Source organism: Phoxinus phoxinus (assembly GCF_949152265.1).
Source record: "Phoxinus phoxinus genome assembly, chromosome: 4".
Classification (NCBI taxonomy): Eukaryota; Metazoa; Chordata; class Actinopteri; order Cypriniformes; family Leuciscidae; genus Phoxinus; species Phoxinus phoxinus.
This window is the reverse complement of record NC_136879.1, coordinates 14,027,115-14,050,938: the sequence shown is the minus strand read 5'-3', so window position 1 is coordinate 14,050,938 and position 23,824 is coordinate 14,027,115. Positions and strand designations below refer to the sequence as shown.

Sequence of the window (23,824 nt, the reverse complement as noted above, 5' to 3'; positions counted from 1 at the left end):
ATATTACATATTACACACATGCAGTATCTTATTGACATATACATCTATATAATGAAGTGCATTACTGAACATAAAATTACATACATTTATGATATATTAGAAAATATATTGTCACATATTTTTCAATATATGAAAAGCGGCAATTGCTTATGTATTATTCAATATGTAATATTATTCTGTATATTTTCAAATATACTGTTAGACCATTTAATATATTGATCATTCATATTATTTAGGGAAATATATTTTCTTTTCATAAGGGTGAGGAGAACAGCTGTTAATAAAATGCATCACATTAGGCTACTGTACACCTCCAAACACGGACACACACAATCCTGATTATTATAGGTTTCTTACTGAATAAATTATTTATTGTAGAGTGCTTGTCAAACCTAAAGTTAATATTCATATTTAAGGATCCTGGAGCTGCCCTTATGAAAAGAAAATATATTTCCAATTTATACTGTAAATGATTGAGTAAATCAATAGGGTAAATCAATAGGGTCATCAACTGTCGACCCATAACATGTTTTTCTTATAATAAGGATGAATTTTTAAGCTATAAAATTTGCAGGATGTATGGGACAAATACCTCTTATATCATATGTCAAAAGATCAAGGCAAATTTGATTTCTCATGTTTGTTATGACCCCTTAACTTTCTAGTCGTATAAGTTTTGGCACAATAGTTATAAGCCCTAGGCAAATGTATTTGTAACATGTAACTAGATGATGTGAGAGTGCTTGCGTCAGTGGTCCAAAGACAGACATATTGGAGGTGTGCAAGCTCTTTGTTTTCACCCACTCGAGGCTACTTTACCTTCAGGAAATCTAATGTTGAATGTCCAAGTCTTGCAACAGATTTTCTGACCCACACAGAGATCTGATCTCACCCAAGTCAGTCCCAAGTCAGCCCGGGATTACATGAAGAGACGGAAGCAACTTCTCCGAGTAGTGGTGGGAGAAACTGAGCTTTTCTCGAGGCTGTGAATCAACTAAACCAATCGAAATTATTCACTGTTTAAAGAAGCTCAAAATACTACACGGTGGCGACATCTGCTGGTCAAAACATGTAAGTGTAACGAAAACTTGTATACACACACACACAAACACACACACACACACACACACACACACTGACACTGATACAAATGAGACAATTAACTACTGCTGTTCTTTTTTATTATAAAAATATGTCAATAAAATCCGAAATCAGTAAAAAAAAATTATATATGTAGACATCAGTTCATTGGTTCATTGGGTTCGCTGAGATCGCGCCTCCTAACGTCAAATCTTTGAAATTACAGAAGAAAAAACAAACATGGCAGCCTCCTTGCTGGTGAGTATTCAACTCATATACAGTATTCAACTGTCCTGCGTGTATACATTTCGTTATTGAGGAAATTGTTGCTGTTGTACCACAACACACGCCTAAGTTTTACATTACAATTGGTTCATTTTATAATCGAGTCACATGCCAGTCCTATACTAGCAAAAAACTAGCAAAATGCTCCATGTTACCATGTTTAGCCTATACCATGGTAATGTAATGTTTTGTTTGTTGTTCTGTACCTGGTACATGGTTATGAAGTAGCAACTTGAAGTGTAATGTCAAGAATTAAGGAACAAATTAACTCGATTCAAATACAGGAATTAAGATCATTCCTGACGCAGAATTACAATATTAATTTAAGAACGTAAATTAAAATTAAATATTTCAAAGAAACTGCTCCAATTGTCATATTTAATAGAGTGTCATTTTCAGTATCAATAACCCATAAACATATTAATTCAGCACCACATGGGGTATTTTCAGAAATATTAGATGCTGGTAATAATCAATGCCACATAGAAATGAATTCATCTCATGTTCCAGCTCATAAATTGCTCGACGGATGTTCAGAATTATAAATGGTAACCCTTATGAATGTCATAGAACATGAATATGTGAGTAATAATCATCACTTGCCATTATATATCACCATACCATGATGATAATGCCATCTAATCTCTCATGCTTGAAACCACAGTACTTCTGTGAGGGCTAAATTAATGCTACAGTTTCACATAGCCTACTATATATTATTAGTCTAAGTTTTATCAAGAATATTTTGTTGTATGCTTTTTAATCTGAAACTTGTTCATCTTCTTAGTTATGTTGTAAATGCTCTTATGTCTCGTATATCGTCTCTTTCTGAAGTCCCATGGCATGCGGAGATGTTCGGCGCGCACCTGTGCTGCTGCTGCGGTTGCTGTCAGGAGGGGTTTGAGTTCAGCTGCTCCTCCATCTGTCTTCACCAGGCTCTTATTAAAACTCAATAACTACTTCTATGATGTGGAGCACATCGTAGGTTGGAATAACTGGGCAAGGACGCTATTGGTCAGAAGCAAGAATACGTAAGTGCCAGTGTATGTGTGCTCAGATGTGTTGATTTGTGGTGTCTTATTGCCCGGTAGAATATTGCACTGTAAAAGAAGACCATAGTGGCTGTATAGTGTCTCTAAAAACAAATTATTTATTTATTTATTTCTGCTGAAATATTGACTTTAAGGTCTTTTTTCTGTAGGTTTTTTGGTTTTGCACAGCAGAATTTTGGTGATAATGTAGCAGCGGCCTATTATATTCTGACTCTCAGAGGGAGCTTCAGGTAAGAGTCCCCTTTTTTATATCCTATTTTTTTTTATGTATTAAAAACTACATTAAAATAAAATTCAAACATTCATTAATCAAATACACATTTTACTGCTGAATCTTTTTTCTGAATTAAAGTCAATTGAGGGCATTATCATTATGAAAAGAAAAAAGGTTTCATTCGTTAACATTAGTTAAAGGGGTCATGACATGGTTTTTTTTATTTTATTATTATGTTCCCTTAGGTGCAATTATAGTATTACTATAGTTTTTTTTATAAAAAACTTTTAAAATGTAGTGATTTATGACCTTTTCCCACCCTGTTTCTCATCCTCTGATTCAAACAGTCTGTTTTGGGGGTGTTTCCCCTTTAAGAGTTCAGTGTTAACGCCCACTGTTATGATTGGCTAACGTCAGTGCCTATGCATCAATTATTAACGCCCCCAGCCAGAACATTTGCGGATTCGGCGCAACTGTTTAATAGCGGGTGATGCATGCGAAGCGATGGCTCTTGCAATGATAAAACCTTATAGGTTTGAGCCGGAATCAGAGGAAAATGAACCATCACCACAACAACGAAGACTGGATCAGCCCGTGTCCACATGGAAAGTGAAACTATTTTGAATTAATAAAAAAATTGTAACCCGAGACACTTGAAAACGGATTATTGTTGCATAATTATCCTATAGCTTAATTTGCTAAAAGTTTTACATTATTTGACTAATTTCAATGAAATGATAGGGTGTACCACGGACAAAAATGCATGCACAGGCCATCTTTGAAGATGCAGCATTGATAAAGGCAACATTTTTAATTTTCTATCACATGTAGGCCTACTAGAAAGGCGACATATTTTCAAGATTCTCTTATACAAATGTGTTTATATTAGCCAGTGATAAAAAGTATGTTTGCGTCGTCGTTGTTGAGCCCAGAATAGTCGGCACGGACTTATCTTTGAGCAACAGTTTTCTGGCAAAGCCAGCATCATTTTGGGATTTGTTCTCAAAACAGTCATCCTTCAAATGTATAGAACAAACGCTTAAACTGACACTGCCGTGACTGGGACGTCCGCAAAAAATAAAGTGCATCCATTTTCCCCTGACGACTGGATCTTTCGCAGCGTATTCAAAGATGTTGTTTGTCCACAGCCAGGAACAGCACATCTGCGTGGCATCGTAATTTTCCTGTACACAGACCCACTCGCTGTCCGTCGACTGAACACTTGTGAGGCGCGCAGCGATACGAAATGAGCGTAGTTGTCTTGCGCTTTAAGCGTAGTTGTCTTGTGCTGGAGGTGGTCTATATGCAAACGCTGGTACGTCACTTCGTACCGTGACGTCACTTCTTACCATGGATCCAGAACGAGCTGTATTTAGAGCTTGATTAAATGATTTGTTTATAATGGGGAGGACGTCTTAAGCTATGAAACTTGCAGGACGTTTTAATGGTACAAAGACCTCTTATATACCAAAAGATCAAGGCAAATTTGGTTTCTCATGTCATGACCCCTTTAACTACAATGAACAATACTTCTGCAGCTTCTATTTATTAATCTTAGTTAATGTTAATCTCAGACTAATACATTTATGGTGTTCCTCGAGTGGTGCTCAAAAATGGCTGACATGTTTTTATTTCAATGAAATGAATTGACCATATTTTAGTCCTATAAGTGTTTTTATATAATCTTTTCTATTTGTATGGTACTAAATTATGTTTATACAGTAGTTATAATCCATTTATTAACTTTTTGAACATAGACCTGAAAATGAAATGTCCAACTTAAACTGTCGCTTTGGAGCTCAGACTCAAGTTGGGTCTCTTTTTAAAGAAGACGCTTAGCAGTGAAAAAAAGGTTTAATAAAAAAACATGTAGAACAAGCCATGAATTTAAACAAGTTGTGTTCCAAGTTTTATAAATGTGAGAATGAGCTTTCAGTGAGATTTTGTTTGTACCAAACGTTTCCACTTAATTTCCAATGCGGTCATTTTTGTACAAGTGTGACTATCTTTTTCATTTAACCTATTTGAATATATTTTTTGTGTTCACATAGCAAGTGCCAAAACCTTTACCAAGTTTCATGGCATTCTAATGAACTAACATGAACATGATATTTATTTTTTTAAGCAACATTAACAAATGTTAATAAATTATGTAAAAGAATATTGTTTATTGTTAGTTTATGTATTCGCTTATGTTAACAAACGAGACCTTGTTGTAAAGTGTTACCCTTGAAATTAAATCCTTGAGTTATTTCAAACAAAACTGCTTAATTACTATTTGTCTGCCAAATCAAAGTCATGTGGTGCAGGGGAAAAGGCAGGAAATGAGATCATAGAGAGGACCTGCAGAATGTGTGTTTTGGACAGTAAGTCCTTAAAGGGATAGTTCACTTTTCTGTCCTCATTCACTCACCCTCAAGTTGTTTCAAACAGGTATGAGTTTCTTTCTTCTGCTGAACACAAAAATATATATTTTGACGAATGTTAGTGTCCAGACAGTTGATGGACTCCATTGACTTGCATAGTAGGAAAAAAAATACTATGCAAGTCAATGGGGTCCATCAACTGTCTGGTTACACACATTCTTCAAAATATCTTCCTTTATGTTCAACAGAAGAAAGAAACTCATACAGGTTTAAAACAACTTGATGGTGAGTAAATGATGACAGAATTTTGAAGTGAACTATCCATTTAAAATAGTAATGCTATAACGGTGCGTATATGAAATATAACAATATGAAACCAACATGAATAAAGTAAATACATATATAAGAACTTAGCTTTTTTTTTCTTTTTTTTACTTGTTATTAAATATATTTTTTGACACTTTTATATGTCATTGATCATAAAACGTTTATGAACCCATCCAGCAAGTAGATGGTCTCCATTGCTCAACCCTTGTGTCTCTCTAGATTTGCAGGCCAGTCCGAGTGGTTTCGTCCAGACTCGAGTGGAAAATTCAGCTATGACTTCATGAGCACACCTGACACTCAAATAGAGGAAGTGGATCTGAGTGGCACCATAATAAACCATGATGGACTTGACAACCTTGGTAATCAACTTCTCCTGATGTCTCAGCCTTTGACTAGTCAAGTATGAAATCCTTCCTGTTTGTGAAGCCAAATTATGTTTCGAGATTCAGACGGCAAAATCAGTAGCTAATATAGTTTTTGTTCTTGGTGTGAATGGGCCTTAAGCCGATGTGCATTCCACTCTTATCATTAAATGCTGTTTACGTCTGTTCTGGGATCTGTCATGATTGATGAACAGTATAGACGTAGCCAACAGAAAATCCCTTCCTGAATCAAATGGGAACATATGGGATCCATGTGAATATTATGAAGTGTTCAGCTGCCAGTACAACATATTGTTGTGGTGTATTTTTGTTCTCCGTCTCACTCAAACAAATGGTCTCTTCTCAGTAAAGCAGAATAAACTCCAGAGTCTCTCTCTGCGAGGATGTCCTGAAGTGGACGACTGGTTTCTTGCACGTCTTCATGTCTTTGGAGAAAGTCTGGTGGAGTTAGACGTGTCCCACTGCCCTTGTGTCACTGTGGGAGGTCTCGCTGCGTTACAAAACCTCAGGTGATTTAATCAGTCTTCACTTGTGACTTATGCCCGAATATACTGTTTTAGTAGTCCTTTGGTTTTTATTTCAGTCTGACATGTGTCCCAAAAACAATTTAGGTCAACAAATAACCAAATCATACCTTGTATATGTTTTTTTAAACTAATTGTCTGTGTTATTTGATCCCCCACCCCTCTGCCTTTACCCCACAGAAAGCTACAGCGTCTGGATATTTCGGGACTGTCCCGGCTTCAGAGTCCAGGCCTGGTCCGGATTCTGCTGGAGGAGATGCTGCCGCACTGCCGGGTCACTGGAGCTGAATACGAGCAGGGCCTGATCCAGCCAGACACCCGAGAGCCAACAGAGGAGGATCATGAAGCTACATCAGCAAACACTGGAGTCAGACATTTATAAACTACATGGCTGAGCTATTGTGTAGCACACATGTATGTTCTGTGTACTTATATATAACTGTTGTAGAATACATTGTACCTTTGAGACGGACACAATAAAGTTTTATGTGTAAATTATGAGAACTTGTTCTTAAAACATGATTTATTCCATATAAATCGCTGCTTTTCCACTTGCACTTTACTTGCAGTGTACTTACCACAAAACCACAGCAATGTAAGGTAACGACATGGGTTATGGTTAGTCAACATGTTATGTTAACATGGTATGTACATGCGAAACTGTAAAATAAAGTGCTACCACTTTTCCCTTGTGAAACAGCACTGTGGTGGTACATGGTAATACTATGGTACCTTCCATGAAAGGTGTTGAGTCTAATTAGTCAGGTGGAGTAAATCCTGTAATCCTTTTTTATGGAGGTGTGAAGATATTAGATCTAAGTGTTAGAAGAAGACACATGCAATGGAAAGGTGGATGAAGAAATCTCGCTATAGGTAATATTTTTCTTTAATGTAAATATACGATCTACTTTCAATGAAAAAAGAGAAATATTAGACTTGTTGACTTTACGGTTTGTGACAACATTGTCCTTGAAACACGTTTTGAACAAATATAATATAAAAACAAATAAGTTTCCACCCGGAAGATCTGATCAAGTTCTATTATGTAGAAATAATATAGAATTGTAAACAATGGTCATTTTCACGACAGCCGAACTGGGCGTGCACGCGAGGCCCAAAAGCTGTCTCTAATTGGTCAGATGCGATAATTAAATACAAATTAAATAGCTATTCATTTTCAGTTTCATTATACCGGTGTAAATTATTTATCATCGACACGTATGAGAAGCATAGATGGCATGTCATGTGATGAATGTTACTTTTCTCATCACTATCAGGATGGACCAATCACAGTCGTTTGTGATCGCTGGGTAATTGTATATCCATTACAAGGGCGGATTTACAAGGTACCAATCCTTTACATTAAGGAATTTACATTATCATACTTTTAGCGTATATATTTCTCCAAAAATATAAAAACCTGCGTGAGATTTAAATGGCAATCTGAGCCTCCATGCGCCCCCTTGAGGAATAACCGAATATGTGCCATATTAAACATTTACTATCAATATTAGCCAAGCCACCCAAAGAAATATTAGCGACGCACACAAGCAAGTGTCCCTTTAATAAAAACAGTGCTGTCATCTCTTAACTTTATGTGTTTCGGAATTGTATAGTACTGTTTGAAAGCGGATAGATGTCTGAAGGTAATATAATGATTATGCCTTTATATGGGTGTTATCAGATCCAGTTAGCCTTTAGCAAAAGATAAAGCTAAGTGTGTATTGGAAGTTTTTCGCTGTTTGTGTGATTGATATTTGTTATTATGACAGTCACATCAGTGTGATATGATTTATTGTGTCCTGTAGAGGTTTCTAAAAGGGCAGAAGAGGAGGCTGAGACACCAGATCTCGAGGTAAATAAAGATACAATCGTCAGTTGTTTAAATAGAGATGCTAGTATTTATTATACATGTTCATTATATCAGGCACACGACACTAAAAACATCATTATACTAATGTACCATAGTAATACCATGGGGCTTTAAAAATGCTAAAACACTTTTTTGGGGACATACATATTCTTTGAAGTGCTCTGAAGTATTTATCAAAATACCATGGTATTACCATTTTGTGCCCTCACTTTACCATGGTAGTGCTACATTATTATTATAAATATCAACATTATTTTTGGCCTATCTTTTTTCAGTGGTTAAAAGTAAAGTAAAAATAAAATTATACAAAATTATAATGATTAATTTAATAAAAAGGTTTGTTTTACACATAGACTATACTAAAAAAAATAAAAATTGAAAAGCTGCCAATAGAATTTGAAACTGACATGAATGGAACTAATACATCAGGCATCGTTATCAACCAATGCCAATAATTAAAAATGGCCAAAATTCAGCTGATACATCAGCCATGTATTAATATATAAGTCATATTTTTGTGTTTATTCTTTCTTTTAGTCATATTATGTTTTTTCTTTCACAAAACGTGTGTGTTTATATATGAGATTAATATGTTAGACAAACATGAGACAAGTAAATTTAGCAAACATCCACCATGTACAGTTCACACTTTATTTCTTACTGCTAATATATTATCAAGACATTTTTTTAAGAGTGAGTGTTGTTTTCTATTATTGTAGTGGATTGGTCATCTCTGTTACTCTTTTTTTGCAGGGTCAGTCTGACGACAGCAGTGACGAGGCCGAAGCTTCAGGAGACACTGAGAGTATGTGTCAAGGAATTTCTCCTTCAAGTTCATCTAAAGAGCTCATGTGATCTTAGCTAAAGTTAGATGTTTTTCAGTGGATTTCCTGCGCAGTCTCTTCTCGCGGACTCTTGGTCTGAGTCCTGGAGAGAAAGTCTTGGATGAGCTGACCCTGGATGCGGTCGCCCGCCACATCCTGAGTGACAAATGTGAGTTGACTTCTCAGATGAGGGTGGTAGGTGTGAAGTGTGTCATTTTTTTATTATGTTAAAATGACTCTATTATATTCCATTCAATATGTACAGCCAACTATAAGAAAGGCAATTGGAGGTTGGCTTCCTGAACAGTGTAAACACTGTGAAAATATGGCTCTGTTTGAGGAGTCGGTTGTTCAGGAAGTTGATGTGTCTGTCTGTGTCAATAGGCAAGAACATTATCTGTATGGTTGGTGCTGGAATATCTACATGTAAGTAAATATCTTATCATAAAATAAAATTTTCTTAAATGAAGCATTGTTATTTTTAAACAGATCACATTTTAAGCCCTTTTATAACCTCTGGCCAAGTTTTCTAGCTTAAAAATAGTCATCGTTTAGTTGTTTTTAGACCATTTCCTCTCACTGATCCTTAGAATTAAACGGGCTATAGTATTTGTAGTATTTTCTGCTGCTGTATTTTATTGAGCTCTGGAAAAAAAGAGACAAAATTATTGGTTTCTCTGAATGTGTTTTAGTAAAATCAACATTTTTGTTTTATTTTATAAACTACTGATAACATTTCTTTCCAATTTCAAATAAAAATATCGTCATTTAGAGCATTTATTTGAGGAAATAACAATTTCCCCGAAAAAGATGCCAGACCTCGAATAATGCAAAGAAAACAAGTCAAGTCACCTTTATATATAGCGCTTTATACAATACAGATTGTATAGCTTTACAGTGATCAACAGGAATTCAATGACACAAAAAAACTAAAAAATACTTATTCTGTAAAGCAAATCTAAAAAGACAATTGTGAAGTCTGTTCAGTGTTGATCAGTTCAGTTCAATAACTGTGTAAAGATAACCAATTATGAAAGAGAGTTCAATTCATCTAATAAAACAGTGATGTCTTCGCCCAGCTCACACAATAGTGTCAGTGCAGTCAATAATATTGCAGAATATTAAGTCTTGATCTTTCTGCAAATAAATGCAGTAGTATTTTACAGATTTAATTTTTTTTTTTTTTTTTTTTTTACTCAAATACATACATTCTGTATGAATAGTGAATCCAGATACACTGATAATTTTTTTTCCAGAGCTGCATGAATATATTCTGTGTAGATGCAAATTATTTGTGGTCATACTATTTTATTTTTAAATGTATTTATTGTTGACTTCATTGATTACTTTTTTACTAAAGGTGCGCTATGTAACAATTGACCCTCTAGCGGTTAAAAATCAAAACTAAATGTGTTTTACAGAAGAACATTGTTTTGCTTGTGCTTCGGCTCTGCGTGACTGCGGATGAATATTAATATTATGCTAATAAAACACTCACTAACTAGGCTTAAGAGATTTAACCAGTTTAGATGGAAAGCTGACGTTACTGTAGCTTTAGCCATTAATGCTTTACAATGAACTCTGTTAGAGAGCTACATTTGGCAGTTTATCTGTTCAATACCTTATTCACCTGTGGAGTAATAAAAACACCATCTCTGTATCGCTTCTACAACATTTCAAATCCCTCAGTTCTCGCCATCTCTGAAAAGCCAAGCATATGTTGGTTCTTGTTTTATTACGAGCTCTGCTGCGATCTCTCTTCACCAGCAGACTCTCCTCTGTTCAGCGTTTGTTTAAAACGGGTGATTCCCGGAGGTTGGAGATTTATGACACTCACACACCAGACACGCGTAGCCAAAGTAGCCGGAGCAACTTCTCTCTTACGGATATGACGAAACAATCACGGGCGAGTGAGTGACATGTTCGTAATTTTCCGTAAAAAACGTCCTGTCATATCTAAAATATATAGATCTCCCTTTGCAGGGAGCTTGATTGACAGGTGATCTGACCAATCATACCTCGCCATCCGCCATTTTGTCGGACAAAGCAGTCAGGAGAGTTAGTAGATTAACATGGGAGGATTTGAACTTGAGAAGCGGAGTGTACTGACGCCTTTCTGCGGTTAAAACTACATTCCTCCTGATGTTCATTCATGTTTATTTGATGCTATAAATGAACTAGAAGGAAGAGATGATCGGTTCACGAGCAGCTTTAGCTGAGGCTCTACAGCGATCTGTCAGACACATTAAAGAGCCACAAAACGGTATTTATTGTTTAAATTTCTTTTTAAAAATGACCAAATTTGAAAGGTGAGACTGTTTAATATGTTTAATATCAAAAGTAAGCTGGTCTGTCCTGTCTGTCAGTGTGTTGTCAGTCTCCTCTCTGCTCCACGATGTGTTTTTCACTGCGTGAGAACATGGTGTGGCGTGAGAGCGGCGTAGCTTGTCGGACATAGCGACAGTAACTAAGGGGGCGGGTCTTTGCGAACGGTCAATTAGGTTAAGACAAAAACATTTTTGGAAGTAGGATTGATGATGTATTGACTCATTAGTTAAATTGTGACAAAAATTTTTTTACATATTGTGCCTTTAATTAACCTGTAAATTATTCATAATGTAGCTGCTGGAATCCCAGATTTCCGTTCTCCCGGCACTGGTCTATATGCCAATTTGCAGAAGTACAACCTGCCTTACCCAGAGGCCATCTTTCAGATCGACTATTTCAAGGTCTGATTGTGATTCTGAAGACATTCTGCTGTCTTGCTCTCATTGCCCATCATCTAAGAGGACATACGTCGTATTTTAAAGTCTTTTTCCACTCCCCTTTTCCAGAAACATCCGGAGCCCTTCTTTGCTCTGGCCAGAGAGCTCTACCCAGGACAGTTTAAGGTAGTTTATAAATCTTTTTATACTCTTTTGTCTTGAATTGTTTGTTTTTTCCTTCAAATAGAAAAAATTCTGCAAACTTTACAGTAGGGTATCATTTGTTAGCATTAGTTAACTACATTAGTTAGCTTAAACTAGCAATGGCAATACTTCCACAGCATTTACTAATCTTGGTTAATGCTAACCTCAGCATTATTAAAACCGAAAGTTATTTAAAGTGGGTAAATGTAAAAGAACTTCCTCAAAATGGTTTGCATATGCCACAGTTACTGCAGCAGTTGGTGATCTATAAATATATGAAGTGTGGTTACTGAAGGTTAAAGGGTTGTTAAACACAACCATTTAAAAGGCATTTTGTGCCACAAAAATATATTGCTCATTTTTAGTTTATGTAAGTAAATGCATGAACTAATGTTAACAAATGAGACCTTATTGTCTTACCAAAAATCCAATTTTAGACAGCAGTGTGGAATATTTTTTTAAAAAAATACCAGTCATTCATTTGCAAGCATAGAATAAACTAATTGAAAGAGATAGAGACGTATCATGTGTATTTGAAAAATTATTCCACATTTCATTATTATTATATTACACATATTACATGGTCTTCGACTTGGTCATGTCATGAGATCAAGAAGACACCACAGACAAATAATGACCCATCTAATACTGTGATGAATGTGCTTTTGACTGTTGCATGCGCTTTGGTTTCTCCAGCCCACAGTGTGTCACTATTTCATGAAGATGCTGAAGGACAAAGGCCTACTGAGTCGCTGTTACTCTCAGGTAAGACAGCGTTCGGCTGCATGTGTAGAATAAGCACAATAAGAATAAGCGAAAAAATAATATATTTATATTTTTCAGAATATCGATACTCTAGAGAGAGTTGCCGGTCTGGAAGGCGAGGACCTGATTGAAGCTCATGGCACATTTCACACGTCTCACTGCGTGAGCTTCCTCTGTCGTAAGGAGTTCTCCATGGACTGGATGAAAGGTGCAGTATTGAACTCTGACGTGTCTCTGCTTTCGGTTTTAAACGAGACGTGGGAATGTTGTTCCGCTTCACTATTCTTATTCCATGTTTCTGACTCGCAGATCAAATTTTCTCTGAAGATATTCCTAAGTGCGATTCCTGTGGAAGCCTGGTCAAGCCTGGTAAGAGCAATCGTTTCCAAGAACAACAACAATATCTAGAGCCTTTTCTTTTTCTTATTAGAATTCGTTTTGGATTCAAGACATAGTTCACCCAAAAATCATCATTTATTTACTCTTATATTGTTCCAAAACACTATGGTTTTCTTTCTTCCACAAAACACAAAAGATGTATTGCCGAATCCCTTTAGCACACAAATAAATTGAATAGGAAATAAAACTATTTTTATGGCACAAGTAAGTTCTGAAGCTCAGTGTGAGGAACAGTCCTATATTCACTCCGTCATTAAATTGCTTTCATTGGTGACTAGTCTCTTTTTATATTCTGGTGGTTTGTGAATATATATTTCTCGTCCTTTTTTAGATATTGTGTTTTTTGGGGAGAATCTACCAGCCCGATTCTTCACTACCATGAAAATGGTGAGTATTCAGCCTATCTTTAAGGTCAAAGCCACAGTCGTTCCACGTTTTCAGTTTGACTCTTACTGTCATCCCACTGTGTACCGCAGGACTTTCCTCGATGTGATCTTCTCATCATAATGGGCACATCCCTACAGGTTCAGCCGTTCGCTTCACTAGTCAGTAGGTGAGCATGTCTCCAGGTATCCGGTTAATGCCCAATTGATGTGTATTAAAGGGGTGGTTGAGTATGATTCCACTTTTCTAACTTTGGTTAGTGTGTAATGTTGCTGTTTGAGCATAAACAACATCTGCAAAGTTACAACGCTCAAAGTTCAAAGCAAAGGGAGATATTTGCTTTTAAAGAAAAGAACTACAACAAACGGCTGGTAGGAACTACACAACATTCCTCCTGGGTTAGTGACATCACCAACCCTAAAATATACATAAGCCCCGCCCCCGGGAACCGCGTCCATGTTGAGAAGAGGAAGAGTTGTTGTAGTCGAGTACATTTGTGAGTCAGCTCAAACTTTAGATCCATCTTTTCACATGCAATAGAAAGTCACTCTGTGTGCATCTCACAACAGTTCCTATACGAGCGTTTTATAGATTACCATGACAGAATATGCTAATAGGGGTTATGCGGAGCGCCCAGCGTTCGAACCGGAAAACGGGTATAAGCATTTCCGCTTTTCACTTCCGCAGCGGTATTTGATCTCTGAGGTGCGGTGATCTCTGAGGTAACTGTTAATTTTCTGTTAATTTTTGCTTATTATAATAACATTCTTATTTCTGATCAAACTTAAGAGTAAAACTAAAAAAAAAAAAAGGCGCAAAACTTCCTTTGTCTAATAGAGTACTCGGGGCTTTGGACGTCCGTTTGGCAATACGGTGTACATCGGAAATTGATAGTATGGGTAGCTCCTGTAAACACAGGCTATAAAAGGTCGCTATTACTACGCTGTGTTTACCTCAGCTGACAGCCGGAAGTAGTTATACCCGTTTTGTAGAATGTTGCACATAACCCGTATTGAAGATAGTTAACTCCACATCAGCAACATAAGTTCATCAACTAACCAATCAGAGACGTCCTGTTGCATTCTACATGTTGTCACTTCTTCTTGAGTCTCTCCATCTTTGTCTGACTACGTTTTAACATAAAAAGCACAGTTTCTGTCAGTTTAGTGTGTGTGCGTGAGGTAATCGCAGCTGCTAACAAACTCCAGCTCTTGAAACCCCGCCCTCTGTGCTGGGAGCAGCAGCTCATTTGCATTTAAAGGGCCAGACACAAAACAGTGCGTTTTTTTAAACCCTCAAAAATTGACAACTTTAACATGCTATATAAAAATATCTGTGGGGTATTTTGAGCTAAAACTTCACATACACACTCTGAGGACATCAGAGATTTATATTACATCTTGTGAAAAGGGCATTTTACCACCCCTTTAAATGCACAAATTAAAGGGGACCTATTATGCCCCTTTTCACAAGATGTAATATAAGTCTCTGATGTCCCCAGAGTGTGTATGTGAAGTTTTAGCTCAAAATACCCCACAGATATTGTTTTACTGCATGTTTAAATCGTCACTTTTTGAGGCTCAGAAAAACGCACCGTTTTAGTGTGTCTCCTTTAAATGCTAATGAGCTGCTGGTTCACGGCACAGGGGGCGGAGCCTAACCAGCTCGCGCTCAGTGAACAATCTCAACTCACAAAAAGATGATAATATAAAAACAGAAACTCACAGTAACAATGTTAATTTTGACTCGGACAATAATGCCTAGAGTCAGAGAATATATGCTGGAGTTGGAACAGGTATAGTTTAGTATATGTGTCATTGATTAATAAATAATGAATAAAAATGGCGGATTGCTGGGGTGTGGGCTGGGAGTCGATGTCCTTATTTGGCAGTTCCGCTGCAAATACTGTGACGTTATTGTTCAAAAAACATAATAGAGAATAGAAAAATAGAAAAATAGGAACAGGTTGCAAAATATGACCAAAACAGAATATAAAGATATCAACGAAGCACCTGAAGAGACTAATATCAACTTTTCTGTACTTCCAAACAACAAATATACAACAAAATGCATTTAAGGGCTAAAAAAGTGGATTTAGCATGATATGTCCCTTTTAAATGAAAATGAATGTTGGTTCATTTAATTTTTTCCAACTATTAACATTGAATGTTGCGCATTAGAATTTTGTGCAAATCTGCAGTTGTTTGAATCTCAGGCTCATTTATTGTCTTGTCTGCAGAGTGTCAAACAGCTGTCCTAGACTGCTCATCAATATGGAGAAAACCGGACAGGTCTGTAATCGCTAATCTAATTATCATTAACATTTGAATGAAACAAATTAGTTTTATAATTACATTCTTGCATTACGTGTCTTTCTCCGACAGTCGGAATTTGGCATGGGGTTATTCGCTTTTGGAGGAGGAATGGACTTTGACTCAGATAAAGCCTACAGGTGAGGCCTGCGAATATTATCATGTTAAACAGCGTGTCTTCCTGAGGCCTGTTCACACAAAGAGCATTGCTGGACAAAACAAGCACACTATAAAACCCAACAGTTGTTCAACCTAAAGTTATTTAACCTAATGTCTAAACTTAGTTGTAAAAATCGTAAAAACCCAAGGTAAGATTAATTGATTGGTTTGAGTGCCATTTTGTTGGGCAAATATTCTTCATAGATTTCCGCTCATTTCCTCCACTTCTGCAGTTATTTTTCTCTTTTGCATTCACTGATTTCCCAAAGTCATCTTTAATGTTGAATTGTCAATACAACTTAATATTTTGAGAGAACATCACGTAAGCTGACTTCATAAATTGATGTTGATTTTCCTAACATGTGTTTGTTTGGATCAGTGTTCCCTTTGGTTGTTCTAATGATCTTTTATATTTTTATTGCTAACACTTATGTCATAAACAACACCTTGTAAAACTTTAAATTGAGTTGATATAATCCCTCTATATCTGTGTCAATATCTTGCAATTGACCCTGCTTGAGTCACACACAGACATTCAACATGCCAAACTACAATAGTAGCTATACTAAGTCAAGAGTGAATCTACAGTAAATTATAAGTACTCTGTTCTTTTTTAGTTACTAGAACTCTTGTGTAAGTGAACTATTCAAACTAAGTATTTGTCAGTACAACATATTCCTATTTCACTTTACTTCGTTTTTTTAAGGCAATCGGTTTGCATGCTTTTTTAAAGGGACACTAAGTAGGAATTACTCCCATCTAGTGGTGAATTTGTATTTTGCATTCAAACTAATTTTGCTCTCCAGCGCCTCGCTTTTTCAAATGCGCATTGCATCTACGGTAGGCGATATGTACCAAAAAGCTTTGACAGGATGCCTTCTAATAGCACTTCGTAGAGTTTTCCTTCAGGTGAACAGGTGTGTTATTTCAAACAAACTGCAACATGACAACAAACAAACGAATGTTTTAAAAATAAATCATGAGAACATGAACTTCATCACTCCATTTGCAGGAATTGTAAAATCTTTTTTCTTATTAACTGAAGTAGCCTAACGCAATATTTTTACTCTAATAGCTTATCTTTCCCCACACATATGAACTGTGATCATGCAATAACGTTAACTTTACATCGCGATGCTGAGCTACAGTGAAATGATAGAAAAGACATTATCTGTGATAGCAATTCGCCTCATTCGCGCAAACTGGAGTAGAATGAGGCTCGCGTCTACCACGCCGCGCTAAACACCGCGCCGCAGGACCTCTAGACGCGCATTAACGCGTCTTTACATTGAAATCACTCGCGCCAGACGCTCAAGAGAGAGTGAGTAATCATCACCACGGATCCGTGATAAGTTTTGTGATCCGTCTCGCCACTATGTAGTAGCACTATGATCACTTTGAGGGGAGGATAAATTTATCTCCACCGGGGATAAAAATAATTAAGCAGAGGCAGGGATACATTGACCAGAAAGGGGGAAATCCCACGCATTTTACGTTCTTTTTTTGGCGACGATGTTTTCTTCTCCTGTGGCTTGGCATATGTATGGTCCATAATAACAAAGCAATCCAGACTTTTAAACTTGCCGGTGCAGTTTCAAGCGCCTCTCGCTGCTCTGCACCTGCGTTTCTGCTGGCTCTGAACGAAAACGCGTTGTGGAAACGCGTTGGCTTAGTACTTTTTGTCCCTCTCTGCTATTATAGTTTTGCAAGATGGCGGAACTACATGGAAGCCTCCGTGGACCTACCCGTCCCATGTATATAAAGATAATAAATTCTTCATTTATAAGGTTAAGTCAGATAATTGGCTGAGGTATTTGTACACCATTGAGGACATATTTATGAATAAAAATATTGATTTTAGATAATAAAATACCTAAAAAGATACTTAGTGTCCCTTTAAGTAAGTCTAACTAATTCGATTTTACAGTGTAACAAACTATTCACACTATTCATGACATGATACTGAATTTAAGCAGGTATAATATATAGGTAATTGTCTCAAAACTGTGCTATTTGTGTGCAATGTGTGTTCCTAGGATTTACTATGGATATAAAAGGATATTGAACTTAGTTACATTATTTTATCAATTTAGCTCTGTTAATGCAAAATCATTTTAGCTGTAATATAGAATTTGCTTTTGAAAATTGACCACAAAATTGGAATTGTGCTTGATGTGAGGAAAAATATGATTTCTTCAGTTCAGCAGTAACCTTTGATATGATAATAATAATAATCATTTGTGAAATACAGGCTCAAGTGGCTTGTGACAAATGACTCTGTAAGGGGATTTTACAGTCAAAGACCCAGAACCAAAAATTATGAATTAAGACGACTCAGAATTATTATAAATTAAAGAAAAGTTTTACTGAAGATAGTTTGCAGTTTCATCAGCAGAAGTCGGCTTCAAGACTCAATGGAGTTCGTAGGCCGCCCCGCTTACAGAGTACCCTCCACCAAGGTCTAAGCTACGTCATCGCTTCAGGTTGAATGATTCTCATTGGCTAAGAAATTTTCCACACATATACAGATAGACTGTATACAGATATACAGATACAGATATCATATCTCCATCGATTACCCTGAAGTTAGGCACGTCGTGAACTTCCAGGTCGCAGATTTGGGTTGCTAGGTTGCCAGCCTGTCCAGAACAACAGTCAATCTCCAATAATGCAGTTTTTCCTTAACCTGTAACCAAGAACACACACACACCGACGACACACAGCTTCTTCAAGCTTGGATTTGGCCAGGCTCGATCTATAAACAGGGGAGTCCTCTCAAAACATCAAGATAATGTGTTCTTCTTTCTCTCAAGGAGAGGTCGCTTTAAAATAACACCGTAAAGTAAAGCTTTAACTGAGAAATGGTCCCTTAAACTATAGACTTAAATGACCATAGTTGTCAGGGTATCCTAAAAAAGCAGATGGATGCGAGAACATGTTAAAGAAGTCCATAATTCATTTCTGGAAGCCTAAATGAGCAAGCACTGTTACTGCATTCAGATATCAAATACAGACATTACAGACATTACATGAACATTTCTATAACCAAGTCAAATCTCATAAGCCTAGAGATGTCATTAAACTCATTTGATATTTAGATGGAAAAATATTGAATACCTTGATTATAATCACTCATAAGATATACATTTAAGCAGCAGTGGATTCCAGATTTCCCTCTTCAACCCGTATATACAGTACACTATTATACCCCACTACTGAATATACCAAAAACATCAAGTGTCTTAAGTATTTCCAAACTTTTAAAATGGCAGGTGGTGTGAATAAGCATTTAGACACGTAAATGTTTAAGTGGGGTTTCCTAAGATTGACTTTCTTGATGGTTCGCAGAGACGTGGCTCACCTGAGCACCTGCGATGACGGCTGCATGGCTCTTGCCGAACTGCTGGGCTGGAAGGTAAATATTCACATGCAGATCTGACATTTCATTTAAATCAGTACAATTTTTCCCTTCTTGAACTGTTTGTTGCATGAGATGTCACCCTTTTTGGTTTCAGGCAGAGCTGGAAGAGATGGTGAAGCGTGAACATGCTTTGATTGACAGCAACGATGATAAAAAGAAAGACAAGGAAGCCAATCAGAGCTCCAGAAGCACTGGGGCGGAGCCTGGGAAGGCTGACGAGACAGAATAACCAATCAGAGCACGCAGAGGGTTTGCATGGCAAGCCTAATAGATCTCCGTAATCCACTCCACTCTGGCCTGCTCGCATCTACTGTCCATCATGTTTTTCTGTTTCTCTGAGCTGTTCTGTTTTGTCTGTAATAGCAATATAAATGCTATGGAAATCGTACAGAAACCAAATAGAGCTCAGGCAGGAACAGTGAGACGGATAGACAGCAAACGCTTTAGCAGAAGCGTGGTGTTCTGCTTTGGCCGGGAGACTGCTCTGACAAAAACAGTTTGTGAAACACAATACTAAAAAAACATAATGCTTTAAATGTCATTTTTTTTAAGGCTGATAAGCATTACACTTGGCTTTAACACATAAGGTCTCGTTCAATCTCGTTTAAGCTGCAGGGATGTGACGTGTTGTGTCAAATGAGACTCGCAGGCTAACTTGGCTGTTTGGTGGCTTGAAAAGTTATTTATGGGTGAAACACCGGAAAACATGTAGAGGTCACATTTACTGTACATCCCCCCAATTTTCTTTTTAAAAAATGTTCTTCATAAAGAAAATGAAGCGTACTTTAAGGACCATGGAGATTTTTTTTGCACTGTGACATTATTTTCATTTAAGCAATGAGTGTTACTTTTAACCCTTTTTAACATTGTTTTTAATTATTAACAAATTATTTTTAGTACTCACATTTTTAGTACTCACATTAAATAGAATTTATAGAAACGTACAAAAGATGTACAACAAATGATAGCATGCTGTATACATTATTTACCATTTAAATGCAATAGTTTTTTTTGCACTACTATAATGAGATTTACACTTCTTTGCATTATGAAAGGCATTTGCGTTAAGTCTGAGGTAAAAACAGTTTTCATGATCTTCACCATAATTGTAATGAGGGTGTACCTTGTCAATAAGGCTTTTCTTTTTTTGTGCAATCATTTGTAGATTTTAGTAGACTATAATGTTATATTTTTAAAAGGGTTAATTAATTAGTGTTTCTCTTTTAATTAATTATTAATAATATCTGCAGTATATAAACTATTCTAATACATTTGGCTGTTTTTCTTCTTCTTCTGATGCTTATCTTTGGTTAGGAATGATATCCACCCTATGCTTCAGTTGTGTAAGAGGAAGTTGGCCCAGTAGTGTTTTATCATATCTGATTGAGCCCTAAGAACAAGTTTTGTATGTATGCATGTGGTGTGATGTTGTCAAAAGGCATTAAAACTGCATAACACCCACAGGCCAACTATTAACCTTATTTTATGCGTCAGGTCCATATATTTTAGTTTAAGGATTACACTAATTTGATTACTTGAAGTTTTGATGAAAAATTGTGTCCTTAAAAAATGTAATTGTGTTGTAAGTTGTTAGCAATAAGCAATAATATATTCATAATAGCATTACCTCTCGTTCCACACTGTTTAATAATTAGGAACACTGTTTTGTTCTTAATATTGTAGTAATATATTCATGAAGAACCCCTCCTTATTTATTGCTAAGGTAACACTTTATTTTGATGGTTCACTTTAGACATTCTATCAAGTAACTTTACAACTACATGTAAACAACCAGTCATTAGATTATTAGTAGACTGTCTAATTAATATCGAACACTTTATTTTGATGGTCTCTTGCTGACTAGAAGTAATTTAGCAAGTACATGTACGAAGCCAAAGAAATGCTGCAGATCTTTGACTGATGCGGGCAGTGGCCAGTCCAGGATGGCTTGTGCCTTTGATGAATCCACGGCTACAACCTCAAGAGAGATGATCTAGCCCAAAAAGGAGATTGTGGTCTTGTGATCTGTTGCCCAAAGAGGAGATTGTGGTCTTGTAACTCTTTTTTTTTTTTTTTATCTTGGCATAAAACTGCTGTTAGATGAGGCATTGTAGAACAGCTCTGACATGCTGGACCTGCTTATCAAGGGAAGTGGAGTAGATCTAGCCAAGAAATCTAGACGCACCCTAGCGGCAGCAGAATGTATTTTGCAGCCAGGGCAGTCTAGCAACTCCATAGACCTTCTAGCTGCAAAAACCTAAATTGGGTCAGGCCAATCACGTCGTGTATAGAGTAGGCGGGGGCGGGCTTAACATATGACGACAGAGTTGCGACGGTTCCCTGCCACTTGAAAACAAAGAATGGCAGCTGCGGATGGAGAACAGCGGTCTTTCCAATCGGCTTTGGCCGCGACTCTGGAGGACTTGGAGTTAAGTTTTTCTTTAAGAAAAGAGCAGAGAACGGCACTTAAGTCATTCTTAAAAAAGGAAGAAGTGTTCGGAGTTTTGCTGGACCGGATCTTTGCCGCTCTGACTACGCCACCTTCTTCGTTGCTCTGGTTGGTGGTAGCGCTATCCTATTGCGTGCAGAGGGATTTTGAGAGACAACCGTTTATCCCGCCCCTCGGATTAAGCCGTGTCTATGGAGAGTTGCCTGACTAAACATCTTGATATAAGTCTGGCTTGCCAGGCTAGAGTAGATCAGGATATCGGTGATATAGATCAGGGGTGTCCAATCCTGTTCCTGGAGGGCCACTGTCCTGCAAAGTTTAGCAGCAACCCCAATTAAACACAGCTGAATTAGCTAATCAAGGTCATACAAGGGATGCTAGAAACTTCCAAGCAGGTGTGTATAGTGGACTAAAGTTGGAGCTAAACTCTGCAGGACAGTGGCCCTCCAGGATGAAGGTTGGAGATCCCTAATATAGATCATGACCCAATTGCCTAGGAATTCTCTGGAGATGTCATTGACAAAGGCCTGGAAGACAGATGAACTGTTGGATAGCCCGAACAACATCACCAGATGTTCATAGTGCCCTGTGTAAGTGGAAAAGGCCACCTTCCATTCGCCCCCCTCACGGGTGAGGATCAAGTTGCACAAGTTACAAAGGTCTAGTTGTGTGAAGATCTTCACCTACTTCAACTGTTTTACAGGCTGCAGGAACAAGGGGTAAAAGAAAGGGATACTTAATGGTTATAGCATTCACACACCGTTAATCAATGCACGAAACATGAAATATGTCCATTGAAAAAGAAGCCGGCGGAGGCAGGGGAGGTACCTGGTTGGATGAAGCCTTTCTCCAGTGCCTCAGAAATACTCCTCCATGGCTTTGGCCTGAGGTTCTAAGAGGGTATATATGCGTCTGTAAGGGGTAGAGGTACTTGGCAAAACGTCAATAGCACATAAACAGGATGTATGTCCCAACTTGTGGCCTTAGACTTGGTGAATGCTTCATGGAGATCAGAATAATAGGAGGGCAGGGCCAGAGTGTTCTCATCACTGGTCAATGCTGTGGTGCTTACTAGAGGGAGACTGGGTTGTACCAGAAGGTTGAGACAGAAATGAAAGTAGGTGGAGCCCCAACAAGAGATATGTCCCTTTCTCCAAGAAATCTCAGGATTGTATAATCTTAACCAGGGCAAAACGAGGACCACCGATTCTTCGGGAGAATGAGTGACTAGGAATTGGATCTTCTCAAAGTGTAGAAGGCCCACTTGCAGACATATGGGTGGAGTGATGTGTTGAATCTTGCCCATGCCCAAAGGTTCTTATTATCATACCCTCTAGTGCCCATTTAACACAAAGAACAAGAGAGCAATTCAGGGAATCAACCCAACTAAAATCTATGAAATTGCCCGCAGCCACTGAATCTAAATTGGCTGATACAGAATGTGTCTCATCATGAACATATAATATAACTGGGACTTCTAACTGGCCTACAAAAACTAGATTAGAAAAATCCAAACTCACCACCGAGTGTCACCCCTTCCTAGGGCACGAATCGGGCAGGCAGCCAGTAGGTGTCCTGATTGTCCACAGTAAAGGCACAGATGCTGCTCAGCCAACATATAGAAGATCGACTGGAAGGTGTCAACATGATCATATTTTCCAACCGGATGGCAAAGTTATTTGCCCTCATCACAACCGGCCAGTTCAGCATGGAGGTTGGGATTCAACCCTTGACAAAATAAAAGCTTTAAAGTGTCATCAAACCACACACTTTGAGCAGCGAGCATGTGGAACAATAAAGCGAAGTCAGCGGCTGAACTCTACTTGTTTCAGGCTCAGCAGAATCTCCCCTGCATCTTTCCCCGCTCTGAATGCTTGAACTTCCCGAATGTGGGAGATTAACCGGGTATACAGCGTCCAGCGATACTACAAAGGAAACTCGAGACTCTTCAGTGAGATAAAGATATGATGTTTTATTAACAAAGTTCGGGAGAAATGCATTATCATTAACCTAATTATCATGGGAAGAGCTCATCCAGTCAACTCAATTAGCATTAGGGGGTATATATACAGAAGACTTACCTCTGTTCTATGACAGT

At 37.5% G+C, this 23,824-nt stretch overlaps 2 protein-coding genes across 5 annotated transcripts; both read left to right on the top strand.

Annotated features, from left to right (window-relative positions):
- The first annotated feature begins 1,092 nt into the window (after nucleotides 1–1,092).
- On the top strand, nucleotides 1,093–7,104 carry dmac2 (distal membrane arm assembly component 2). Its single transcript, XM_079610708.1, has 6 exons — nucleotides 1,093–1,338; nucleotides 2,200–2,396; nucleotides 2,567–2,647; nucleotides 5,544–5,683; nucleotides 6,054–6,216; nucleotides 6,412–7,104. Exons 1-6 carry the CDS (start codon nucleotides 1,321–1,323, stop codon nucleotides 6,611–6,613), a joined length of 801 nt encoding a protein of 266 aa, XP_079466834.1. The 5' UTR covers nucleotides 1,093–1,320; the 3' UTR covers nucleotides 6,614–7,104.
- sirt2 (sirtuin 2 (silent mating type information regulation 2, homolog) 2) lies at nucleotides 6,909–20,902 on the top strand. Of its 4 annotated transcripts, none has more exons than XR_013797369.1 (17): nucleotides 6,909–7,104; nucleotides 8,040–8,086; nucleotides 8,858–8,909; nucleotides 8,987–9,097; nucleotides 9,313–9,354; nucleotides 11,551–11,657; nucleotides 11,763–11,819; nucleotides 12,534–12,602; nucleotides 12,681–12,810; nucleotides 12,912–12,971; nucleotides 13,333–13,388; nucleotides 13,478–13,554; nucleotides 15,625–15,676; nucleotides 15,770–15,837; nucleotides 19,205–19,271; nucleotides 19,372–20,188; nucleotides 20,283–20,756. XR_013797369.1 is itself a non-coding variant. In XM_079610706.1 (16 exons), coding segments are annotated over exons 3-16 (1,032 nt in total). In that variant the 5' UTR covers nucleotides 6,930–7,104; nucleotides 8,040–8,086; nucleotides 8,858–8,908; the 3' UTR covers nucleotides 19,507–20,902. The 4 variants fall into 4 exon arrangements, 2 of the variants coding, with proteins under 2 accessions (XP_079466832.1, XP_079466831.1); XR_013797370.1 differs by lacking the exon at nucleotides 6,909–7,104 and adding an exon at nucleotides 7,691–7,877; XM_079610706.1 differs by having other exon boundaries at nucleotides 6,930–7,104; nucleotides 19,372–20,902.
- Nucleotides 20,903–23,824: the final 2,922 nt, after the last annotated feature.

Coding starts and splice junctions, on each gene's coding strand:
- sirt2 (XM_079610705.1), top strand. Junction 12,811..12,911: donor CTCCATGGACTGGATGAAAG/GTGCAGTATTGA, acceptor TCTGACTCGCAG/ATCAAATTTTCTCTGAAGAT. Junction 15,677..15,769: donor ATATGGAGAAAACCGGACAG/GTCTGTAATCGC, acceptor TTTCTCCGACAG/TCGGAATTTGGCATGGGGTT.
- dmac2 (XM_079610708.1), top strand. Junction 2,397..2,566: donor TTGGTCAGAAGCAAGAATAC/GTAAGTGCCAGT, acceptor TTTTTTCTGTAG/GTTTTTTGGTTTTGCACAGC. Junction 2,648..5,543: donor ACTCTCAGAGGGAGCTTCAG/GTAAGAGTCCCC, acceptor GTGTCTCTCTAG/ATTTGCAGGCCAGTCCGAGT.